Source organism: Lacerta agilis, chromosome 2 (genome assembly GCF_009819535.1).
Source record: "Lacerta agilis isolate rLacAgi1 chromosome 2, rLacAgi1.pri, whole genome shotgun sequence".
Taxonomy (NCBI): Eukaryota; Metazoa; Chordata; class Lepidosauria; order Squamata; family Lacertidae; genus Lacerta; species Lacerta agilis.
In genome coordinates this window covers 33,541,455-33,553,677 of record NC_046313.1, presented here as the reverse complement: position 1 = coordinate 33,553,677, position 12,223 = coordinate 33,541,455, and the positions used below count along the sequence as shown (strand labels likewise).

The 12,223-nt window shown below is 45.0% G+C and overlaps 1 protein-coding gene across 1 annotated transcript in view; it reads right to left on the bottom strand.

Annotated features, from left to right (window-relative positions):
- Positions 1 to 448: 448 nt before the first annotated feature.
- The window catches only part of MGAT5B (alpha-1,6-mannosylglycoprotein 6-beta-N-acetylglucosaminyltransferase B), a 164,299-nt gene continuing 152,524 nt past the window's right edge, over positions 449 to 12,223 (bottom strand). The window contains 3 exon segments of the mRNA XM_033139432.1: positions 449 to 1,038; positions 2,606 to 2,874; positions 5,243 to 5,317. Coding sequence (XP_032995323.1) covers positions 840 to 1,038; positions 2,606 to 2,874; positions 5,243 to 5,317 — 543 coding nt within the window. The 3' untranslated portion in view covers positions 449 to 839.

Genomic DNA, 12,223 nt, shown 5'->3' with positions numbered 1-12,223 from the left:
TGACTGCCCCTTGTGAGTGCATGGGGGAAACAAACTGTGGTCTCTGGCTTAGCATTGTGTCTGAACCAGGGATCATTGTTTCTTTTGGTCCAATGCCCACCTCCCCATGTTTGGTAAGCTAAAGATCATTGTTTGTGTCTTCCCAGTGGTAGTGCAAAGGAGCAAAGCAGATGTGATTGGCTCATGCACAGCAAGCCATGGTTTATGGCTTACCATGACATGCAAATGCAGGCTCCATATCAGCCAGGTTCCTATTTTCTTCAACTTTCCAACAGTCCCCATAGCCTCTTATTTGCAGCCACAATGCCTCTGTTTTGCAATGCAAAACATTCAGTAGTGCCATATTATGCCTGCATCCCTCTACAAGCCTTTCAACACCTCTTTTCTTTTCATTCCCTTCCGAAAGGATTCTCTTTCTGAAGAAAGCATTTGAAACAGAACACATTCCTCAAGGGCTATTTGTCGTTTTTCCTGCTTTAATTTCAATTTCCCAATAAAAAATAAATAGATCAAGATGTTTAAGGAAGATGAAATCCTAAAGAGGCTGCCTTGTTGTCCTTCAGAAGGATTTTCAATGCGGCCCTTCTAAGCCGCTTTGAAGTCTCCAGTGGTCTTGGATGCAGGAGGAGATATGCTTTAAGAAGTAAAGAAATGTTGGAAACGGGTCCTTGGCCCTTGACTGGGAGACAAAACAACCAATGGAATCTCACGGACATCCAAAAAATCTCCAAGAAGATGATTCCATTTGGAACCTTCTTGAGTATTGCAGAAGCCTTTTATGGGAAAAAAGTTATTTGTTTGCATGTGTGGCACGTTACATCACACATGCCCCAGTGGAATCACAAGCAGTCCCCACACAGTGCCACTTGTCCTTTGCGGTAATTGCGGCAGGGGCAGAGGCGCTGGTACTTGGTATTGCATCCTGCACAGCTGAATAAGAGAGGTTCCTTCTGGAGGTAGCACTCCTGGACATTTTCAGCCACAGCCGGGTAGAGGTGATTCATCTCCGACTCTGTGCTGTCACAGACAATGTTGAGCCTTGGAAACAAACACACAGAGAGAGGTCTTTTCAAACACTGGTCCTAATGTTTGCATTCCCACTTTTATTGTTTATTAGGCATACAGGAAGGACCCAATTATATGTTCTGCAGAAGATCCGTGATGAGATTTCTAGATGTTATGTTTTGCATGTGGAAGTGCAGGTGAGGTGGGCACTGAGCTGGCCTCCTGGTGGGATCCCTGCATGGGGCAAGGCTGTGCTGGCTAGAGCTGATGGGAATTGTAGACCTAAACATCTGGAGGGCATCTGGTTGGCAAAGGCTGTGGCAGATATGCCTCTTCTCAAACAAACCTTAGTGAAAGAAGTCAACCATGTACCCATAGGCGATGCTATAGCCTTTCCTTCTCCAGCCACTCAGTAAACTCCCCGGCATCTCTTTAATAAACTCTGATTTGAACTAGTGATTCTGAACCAGCAATTTCTTGGAAATGGTTGGGTTTTAAGGAGCTAAAGGAGCTTAGCAAGTAGAATCTGAGCTCTGCCTCTAATTTATCATATAAAAATGTCACTTGGACTCAAATTGCCTGCCTGGCCGCCGTGACAGAAATGATAATGCGCCCATTTTAATTGTCCAGAGCTATGTATGGAGCTGGGTGGCAGATTTATGTTCTATTAAAATGTCAGTGCCTGTGTGTTCCAAATGTATGCTTACAGACAGAGGGATAAAGGGGGAAGGAGGGAGACAAGAGAACAACGGTGTCTAGAAACCCCTTTTCAACTACAGAAAGCCATTCCCATACACAATGCAACCAGAAGGTCTGTCCAAATATTTTTAGTTTGCTGTGTTGTATGCAAAGGGCACTGAACAAATGTCAGGGAAGCATCTATGAAAAGATTCAATTTCTTAGTATGAATGAAGGTCTATAGCAATTCTTGAGACTTTGGGAGAGGCTTAATGGGCCTGAGGAGCAAAAGGGCCTTTATTTAATAAGGGGTGTCTAGGCCAACTTTTGTATGGTGGGATATTGCTCTTTCTTGGGGTCCTCAAGTAGTTATGATATGCAATTAAAATGTCAAAATTCAATTCAAACTCAAGGTTTTTTAAAATACCGGTAGACAGTTCCTGCAAAGCACCAGCCTCCAAGGAAACAAAACCTGCCTATAATATTCAGATTTAGGAGTTGAAAAGTGAGTTTTGCAAGCAAATATTGTGTTTTCACAAAGAGCTCAGCACTCTTCCAACTCAATCTTTGCAGCATTCGCGGCACAAAAACGTCACTTTCCAATACCGCCTTGCATAAATATCAAAACTCAACATTAGTTGAGATGCAAACCAAAATGAAACATGAACTTTACAGTTTTGCCCAACAGCTTTAAAATACAAAGTGCCTGGGTTGCTATCTAGAATGTGTTAGTGTGCTATGCAAAGGGGAAGAGATAGGACTTATTTTCAGTTCCGGAACCTTTCAGGTTGGCACCATTGCCAAGAGAACAAGGGAGATGTTCATGGTGAGTTCTGGCACCTCTTTTTCTAGAAAAACAGCACTGGGAAGAGAAGAGATTCCAGGGCGTATGAGGGTAAGATGGGCGAGAGAAGAGACTTACTGCTGAAACACTCCTTTCTTGTTGATGAACTTGAAGAACTCGGGCTCACAGACCAAACCATGCTGCTGACAAGTGCTGGTGCAGGCCTGCCCAGCGTCTGATATCCACACCTGCATGGAGTTGACTGGAGGCCAGGCAGGGGGGCTGCCACTGGAATTGTGAGACCAGGCCAGGTATGTGGAATTGGTCTGCAAGCTGAAGGGGCTTGCAGAGCTTTGCATAGTGTGGCTGCTGGACTTCTCTGGCATAGCAGCAGTGGCACAGAAATCCTATCCAAGAAGAAAAGAGAAAGATTTTTATACAGAATTTTTCAAAAGGCATGAACTGGAGCTAGTTCCACCGAGTTCAATAGGGGACTGACTCCTAGGCAACTGCAACCCTGCTGGAGTCCATGCTAGAAATCATTAGGAAAGGAACTGAAAATCAAATTGCCAATATCATAACGCCATCATGCTAATCTTTAGTGCAACCATACTTGGAATATTGCGTACACTTCTGGTTGCCTCGTCTCAAAAAAGCACATTGTAGAGTTGGAAAAGGTTCAGAAAAGGACAACCCAAATGATCAAGGGGATGCAGCCATTCCAGGTGAGGAGATGATGCAGGGTGGCTCTGAATGCCAGTTACTGGGAATGACAAACGGGGAGAGTGCTGCTGCACTCAGTTCCTGCTTGCGGGCTTCTCATAAGTGTCTGGTTGGCCACTGTAGCAACAGGGCACTCCTGGGTGAAATGAAGGCATATCATGTGTGAGAGAGCATCATTGGTGCATGAGAGTCTCGGGTGGAAGACAGCAACCTGGGTGAGCGCAGTTGACAACAGCTCATCTGTATGATTTAGGTATGGGTGGCAATTCGTACGGTTATATATACTGTTCTGTCAGTGAAAGCTTTCATTGTCTCCTTGGTGTTTTTGCAGTATGTTTTTGTTGAGTGGGAGCAATGAGTGGTGATAGTGGAAGGTGAATGAGTGGGAGATATTGGAGTGATTGGGTGGGTGGTGTGTCTGTGTGTACTGGTGGATGCATATGTGTGGGAATAGACTGCAATAAGTGATACTGAATGAGCAGCAGGGGGTACTGTATGATTTAGAGGGGCGTTAGAGGGGCGAGTGCTGTGTTTTGTCAGTCAGGGTGTGCCTTGACAAAAGTGAGGCTCTAAAAATGCTTCAAATTATGCTGCTATGTTGTTCTAGTTGGGTTTTATTATTTATTTCATTGCTTATTTGTTTGACGTTGCGTTACATTTGTCAGGGCTGGTTCAGCTGCAGGTCAGCACGGAGACTCAGAGACGAGCAGTAAAGTTGATTCTTTATTCAAGGCAACAGAATACAAACAAAGAAACCTACAGCAAGACTAGCCTCTGTAAACGAGTTGCCAGAACTGACAATCTGGGCCTTCCACTTCCCCCTAAGTCTCCTCCCTATCCTGCTGTTTTCCCCACAGTCTTAAGCTCTGTCAGTAGGGGGGGGGCTGCACTTTCTGTGCTCATTGCTCCACTACATGCAAAACCTTTTGAGCCCTTGGAGATAAGCAGGGAGGACTGGCAGGCTCCTGTGAATCTGTTGCTGCCTCAGCCCCCACCTCCTCCTCAGCTGCCTGTTCTACATCTGCAGTGTTTTCTGCCTCTTCGCCTTCTCTCTCACTCAAGCCTGTTGCTTGTTCAGCATCCAACTATTCCCCCCCACCTCCTCTGACCGGTCTTCATTGCCCCACCACCACTCATAGCTGTCAACCCTCACTGCTGTTTCCCAATGCTATAATAAGGGAATTTCCCGCAAAAAAGGGAAAGGTTGACAGCTATGCCACCACTCCCCTGGCTCTGAGCCTTCCTCTTCTGAGGCTTCCCTTTGGGTTTCTCCAGCTGGAGCCTCTTCACATGACACCTCTCACCACTCCTCATTGCCCAGCCAGTCCCTGATAGCATTATATTGTAGCTTCTCAGTTACATTGTTCCATCTACCTGCCTACCATTGTATTTTTCTACATATATCATTTGGAACGAGGCATTTCCATAGCTACATGAATTTTTTAAAACCACAGATATACCGTATGTCTTGGGAAACCAGGTATATCTACAAGGCATTTACGTTGTGTAAATCTTGGGGTGAGATGAGATGTTTAGAGGCTAATGTCTGTCCATATGTAGAAGGGGTTGGGTCATACTTTCAAGTTTTATTCAGAAAATTAATTACAAGCTGATGTGTCCTAAGATCCCAAAGTGTACCGTTTCGCCAGTTAGCAAAAACAAGGCGCTGTGTGTGTGTGTGGGGGGGGGGAGGGACATCACACATAATAAATGCTGAAAATAGAAACTGTCAGAACCATGAGGAGAAAAGCCCAGAAATAGATAAAACTTGTACTTCTGGGGGTGGGGAGCTCAGAAATAAATAACCATATGATTAATTCAATTTTGCTAATCATTTGGAAAAAGATATCAGAAGAGCTGCATTCCCCCCAATTCCCACTGGCTTCCCAACCCCCACTCCAAGATATAACTCTCTAGACACTGGTAAAAATTTAACTCATACAAGCAAAGTGAGTGGTTATTGTGTCATTCATTACCACCTTGGGGGCAGGAAACCACTTGCCTCCTAGACTTAATCTGAAAGAACTGCAGAACAAGATGCAAATCAACTACCTGGTACTGAATGTAGGCATGAATTCGCTCCAGCATCCCTTCAGAGGTGTATTCATAGGGCAGGTAAGGATCAACCTGGAGGAAGGGGAAAGCACAGCATAGGCATGGATCAGTGCAAGAAGACTATCCCCATCACCACTTTCTGTCAAGTGAAAAACCCAATATCTTGTAATCTGCATGCCTAACATTGGAAGAAAGAGGCAAATTTGTAAATTTGATCACGCGTCCTTAATTTGCAGCCTTCCTCAAGTTTTGCAGGCTTTTGAATCTGGGAAGGATCTGGGAAGACAGAAGAGCTCAGCAAACCATATGTGTGGGAATAAGATGCCAGAAGGAAGGAAAATGTGCAATGAACAAAGATTTAACCTCCAGAGCATGGGAATATCCATTCAGATAACATGTGATTTGATAGCTGAATAGCCATGCATTTCCCCCCCTCCAATAGGAAATCTAGAAATCTAGTGGCAAGGTGGTTAGTAATCTGACATTTATCAGATTTTTAAATCCCAGAAACCCCAGAACTGCAGGCCATCACCTGCCATTAAGAGTTGCAAAGAAGGATGCAAATATTCTTCAGATCACTTCAACCAGAATTGATTCACCCCTCCAGAATTGTTTTCTGGTGAAAAGCTGTTGAAGTGTGCAAGACTGCTGGCTTGTTCAGCTGGGTCTGTCTGTGTGCACATGACTTGGCTTCAAGTTTGCTCCTCAGCAAAGCTTTCCTCTCCTCCTTAGGAATGCTGGCAAGCATCCTGATGGATCTGTCAGAAACACTCACAACAGGCAATGCCAGCAGATGCCTGCCTCCATCTGCTACCAGGAGACAGGTGGATGAAGCCTCATCTTGAAAGGAAAGAGACCCAACAACAGATGGGCTCAGCAGGACAAGTGGCTCCTAATGAGCTTCCGCCTTCCCTTTCCCTTTTCCCTCTCCCTCTTTTTTATTTTTAAAAAAGATCAAAGTTGGTTAAAATATGCCAATTAAGAATCAAACTAAAGCTCAGTGATTAAAAGTGCATGGCATCTTCTCTACTTCCAGCAAAAGACCCCTGTATGCTCTAGATAGGCCCATTCTTCTTCTGAAGAGCAAAGAACTAACTATAAAACCCATCACACTGGGGGAGTTGGGTTTTTAAGCAGCTTAGCAGTGACTGATGACAACAGGATAGATTTCCTTTGAACTTAAGATGTATCTGATCTTACATCTTCCTTTCACCCTCTCACCTGTTCTTTCCCCATTTGATACTAAGACTGTGAACACAGGAATGTCCATGTTGGGCTTTTCTGGATTTGATCTCTAGAAGCTGGCTAAGAACTGTGCTGATTTTTCACATTCATTCTTTCTCAGATGCAGCATAGACTTAGGCTGTATTCCTAAACACATTGGCTTGTGAGCATAGGTGCTGGCCCCTAGGGGCTGAGATACTTTCGGCCCCACATGGGGTTTATTTTTTTGAGGAGGCCAGGTCCCCTCAATGCTCCACCCCCTGGCTTCTCACAATGTCAGGACACCATGTAACGTCACATGGGTGATGTCATGATGTTGCATTGGGCCCCCTTTGGTCATCCTGAGAAGACGGCGCCTTTGGCTGTGAGCCAGGCCTGTTGAGCCTAGGAGGCCTTGCTTCAAATGTTCTGGTCACAGGAGGAAGAATTAAGCTTCCGGGCAGTCAGCACAATCAACAAGGGGAAATAATATGCAAAATTCCCAGTGTTCAAATTAATTGGGGACAGACAGAGCCCAGTCCCCTCATCTCTTGTGGCAGACAGGTGCTGTTTATAGAAGGTTATGGGGAGCCAATGATTTAGATTAAATTGGGGGTGAGGGTGAAGTTGGAGGTGTGGCTTGTCTGCCACATCCAAAGGCCCCTACCTTTACTTGCACAACCCTGGAGTAGCATTTCCTGCAGTTTTTAGCTTAAGTCCCAGATAGGCATGGTGGCAGGCCCTGCCATGAGGTAGAATGAAGCAATTGCCTCAGGTGGCAGGTGCTGAGGTGGAGTGTTGTGGTACGACAGCAATGGCCCTTCTGGTTTTTCCTCCTGCATCCCCTAGTCACTCCCTCTGTTGGAGATCCAAGATGCATGTGTCACAGGCCTGTCATTCACCCCCTAAACTTGCCTGCCTATTGCATTGCCATTGCTGAAGGAAGATTCAACAACCAGTCCAACCAGCTTCTGTAAGTGGACAGGTGGAGTCCCCCAAACCCCAAGCGACTCCTGAGCGGAATAATGACACAAGACAATGTGCTATGGGATTAAAATTGGCCACAACTTTATTAGGATTCAGATGTAGGGAGACCTTGGCTCAGGCACTGGGCATTTATCCTTCCCAGTCCCCAGCTCGGGATCTGGGAGACTTCAGGGTTATCCAGAATGTGTGGGGGATTGGGCTGACTCTGGAGAACATATGTTCAAGCAGAGAGCCACCCCCCCCCCCGTTCGCAGCCGCTGGAGGGGGAGAGCAATGACAACCTCTCAGCGTATGGCCAATGCCTCCCCCAAGACCCCTTTAACAGGGAACCCTGGTATTGCCGCCGCAAAGGGGGCGTGAGGCGGTGACCCACGCCCCCCCCCCCCATTTAGGAAGATAGACTAAAGGATTCTGCCTAAGGCCTGAAACTGCCAAAGTTGTGATGAATTGCTATGGGAAAGGCAAAACCTGCCAATGCAGGAAAATTCCTTTCCGACCCTTCATTACACACACTTTTGTGAATCAAGAAAATCTTTAATAATAGTAATAAAAAAATTGGCCTTGACATAGCAAGCGCCCGCGTACCTGTGGAGAAGAGGTTAACCTGCAAAATAAGACTTAATTGAGGGAGTGGAGGGTGGGATAAGCTCTGGAGCCCGACCGCCACTTCCCAGATAGGCTACACCTTCTATTGTGTGTGCAGGGTGGTCCCTCCCTTTACCTGGCCAATCCTCTGGCAACGCCGCCCCAGGCAGGATTGGCTGAAGTAGGCGGAGACCTCCAGGTATCCAGCCTGGGGAGGATGAAGCCAGTCTGAACTACCAGGAGCCGCACTGGGATCCAGGGGGCTGCGCGTGACCAAAGCAAAAGTTGCCCCCATTTGATGTGGGGAGTGGTTATTGTCCTTTGCCTCAGGCAGCAAAATGACTTGGTCTGGCCCTGACAGGCAACATAAAAGGTTACTTCTGACCTGGAATTGAACGGAACTCTTATTCCCCTTGCCCCAATGATAATAATGAAAAGACAAAGGAAGTAAATGGCCATTTCCCAGCTTTACAGGCAATGTTTCATCTCTCCAGCTATCATCCTTCTTTTATTTCCTATCCCACCCCCCACTATCCCCAAAGAAGAAGAAAAAGCCCCGAGGAGTCTCATTGGATATTTTACATTTTGAGCTTAAGCTTTATTGCACCAGAAAAGTCAAGCTGTATGTAAAATGGGTCCCTGCTGCTGTGAGAGATTAGCATTTAAATGAGGGATATGATTAGCTACTAAATCCAGCAGGGCTATGGAAAGAACATTGGAGTGGAGGGAAGGAGGAGAGACTCTAAATGTTAGGGCACTTCAGAACACAAAACATCCTGTACAAATCTGCATAGAAGCCCACTATAGCCAAATTCCTATTTGGGAGTGCCCAGCTTGCTGCCTGCCTTCCATAATGAAGGTTCTGAATTTCATAGAGACTAGGACCAGCTTAGTTGTTTGCCCATTACTCACCAAAAGGGTGGTTGTGTGTCCCTTTGTTTAAACAGAGGAAAGTACTCTAATTGAAGGGCTGTCTCTTCCAAATCAGGTCTAACTATAATGAACCCCAGTAAGGCAAAGTATTGTGAATCATGAGACTCCACTGTAAGCCCCAGGAATCAAACCTGCCTCATCTCAGATTAATCACAGCTCCCTTGTGGGGGCCCAATGTGCATAAATCATGTTCATAAAAGTATAAGCAAACACTTCATCTGTACAGAACCTCCTGCAACCATACTCAGGTGACCATCACATTATTTCTCCTTTTGCTTATGTATCATGCCTGGCGTGCTCTGGTCCATGGGGTCACGAAGAGTCGGACACGACTAAACGACTAAACAACAACAACACCATGCCTAAGTTCAAAACCATGTGTGCTTACCAGCATTACCATAATTATGCAAGCTGAAGGAGTAGTAAGATGGGAGGTAGGAGGGATTCAGTAACTTGGGGGCCTTAAATTATGGCTGGACACTCAGTGACTCCCTTAATAGGATTCCAAATTTCAGCTGAAAGCTCAGTATGAATAGGTTGCATCTATGCACAAAAACCAAGCATTAATCAAGTAAAGTAAGTAACTGAGACAATCTGTGCTCAGATTCTTGTCTGCAACAAAGGTTTGGGTTTCTGCAATTTTGGTATTATGTGATCAATTCTGGTAGAGTGTACGAGGCTGTAGACAAAAGAGACACATTTGGATGCACGCAGAGATAAGGTGTAGCAGCTCCGAATTGCTGTGATTTCTCATGTTCTGGCTGCTATTTATACACGCTATGTGATCTCATTTGCCTTTATCATTCAAATGGATAGTACATTTTAGGAATGGATTATGGAACACCTCTATTCTTACTTTGTTCCGCATGCCTTTGCTTTTTTGCAGCAGACTGCCAATGGGAGGAGAGCCATATCTGAAAAGTATCTCTCAGCATTCATCTAGCTGGCATCTGGTCACCTCCCAAACTTTGTGGTCCAGCACAATAATGTGAAGATTGTTCAGGTAGCTAAAGCTGATGGAAGAATTATCTCACTGAAGTTCATGTCTAACAAACTTTTCAGATTCAAATGATCCAGCCATATAAAGTATTCTCTGTTAATGTAAGCTTCACAAATTACAGCTGCCTTTTAAAAATGGAAACAAATGAAAAAAACTGATCAAAACAGCCAAAACGAGGTTGACATTGGATACTTTTTTTGACTGTTGTTACTAAACGGCCTCGGTCCTGTATACCTGAAGGAGCATCTCCACCCCCATCGTTCAGCCCGGACACTGAAATCCAGCGCTGAGGACCTTCTGGTGGTTCCCTCATGGCAAGAAGCAAAGCTACAGGGAACCAGGCAGAGGGCCTTCTCGGTAGTGGCACCCGCCCTGTGGAACATCTTCCCATCAGATGTCAAAGAGATAAACAACTACCTGACATTTAGAAAATACCTGAAGGCAGCCCTGTTTAGGGAAGTTTTTAATCTGTGACATTTTAATGTATTTTAATATTTTTTGGAAGCTGCCCAGAGTGGCTGGGGAAACCCAGCCAGATGGGCGGGGTACAAGTAATAAATTATCATCATCATCATCATCATCATCATCATCATGTGTAATTATTCCCTATTATACCGCTTCACTATTTGCCATGAAACTATTCCAAAAGGAAGAATCCTTATGTTCAGAACACTTCTCACATGGTGATGGATCCACAGAAGAACCACAGAACTCCACCACTACAGTGGGAATTGTGCACAAGGGATACACAACATCCCGGCTCTAGATCAGAGGCAGAAAACATGATGCCATCCAGGTGTTTCCAGACTACAGTTCCCATCAGCATCAGCTAGCATGGGATTGTGGGTGTTGTGGTCCAGCAATATCTGGAAGGCATCGCATTGGATACCTGTGCTCTAGCTAGTCAATGTTCAGAACCATACTAATCCTACAGCTCTAGGATGCTATGATAATGTCACTGTCCTAGGAGCATGTCAGCAGGCAACGAGCAGCAAATGAGTCACAAGCCAAGGGCTCTCTCTCAGTTTATGACCCATCTTCTGTCTACTGTTCCAGTCACATATGTGCTAAATGGAGTTACTCCTTCTCTTCTGATGTATGAGTAACTCCAAAGGCTGGAGGAGACACTGCTAAGCAACCTTCTGCCATAAATATCTCAGATGAGAGTTCAGCAAGGCTGGAGATTGTACCCATTATATCTAATTACAGGTGCAAATGGTAATCAGTTTCGACATAATGACAGGAGTTGATACTGCCTATGAATTATTGAACTTGCCCTGGTTTGATTCAGGAACCTTCAGACAGGAAAGTGATGGGCGCTTCTGTGAGTTCCTTAAATAAAAGTGTCTAGCTTGTTGTAGCACAGAATGCCTACTTGACTCTCCTAGCAGAGAGCTCTGCATTGTACTTCATTGTTCACACATAAAATAGATTTCTATATGACAGAATTGTCCTACTTTAATTCTAAAAGCAAGGGAAAAAAGGGAAATCTGCTTTTGTGGTACTGGTGGTGTCAATGTTGCATTTCACCAGCTTATTTATTTATTTGGCAGATTTTAAAAAACTGCTTCACAACCAGAAGCTAAGATGAAATGAGGTGAAATGAAAAAAAAGACACAGACTCTAAAAACAATACAACCATTTCTACAACTATATAGTTAACATTTGATAGGACCACACTTAAAGAAAAGCCTTCTTAGTAAAAAATACATTCAGTACCTAAATACATTCAGCGCCTAAATATCAAGATGCTAAGCATCTACTAAATTTCAGCTGCTGATTCCAGAGCGCTGGAGCTGCAACTCTAAAAGCCCAGCTTCTGGTACAAGCTAAGTGCACCTCTGGGGCATGTGATAATCTCAGCTGTGCCCCATCCAATCAGCACAGTTGATGGGCAGGGGAAAACGGGATGAGGTGGTCCCTTAGGGAACATGGTCCCAAGTTGTTTAGCACTTCGAATGCTAGAATCAACACCTCAAACTGCACCTGGTTTCATATGGGCAGTTTCATGCATGTGTCAGGAATGGCCTTCTGCTCTGCTGGAAGTTGGAACGTGTCCAGAAGACACGTTCTGCTCTGCTGACAAGTTGGAACATGTCCAGAAGAGGGCAACCAAAATGGTCAAAGGCCTGGAAACAATGCCTTATGAGGAACGGCTTAGGGAGCTGGGTATGTTTAGCCTGGAGAAGAGAAGGTTAAGGGATGATATGATAGCCATGTTCAAATATATAAAAGGATGTCATATAGAGGAGGGTGAAAGGTTGTTTTCT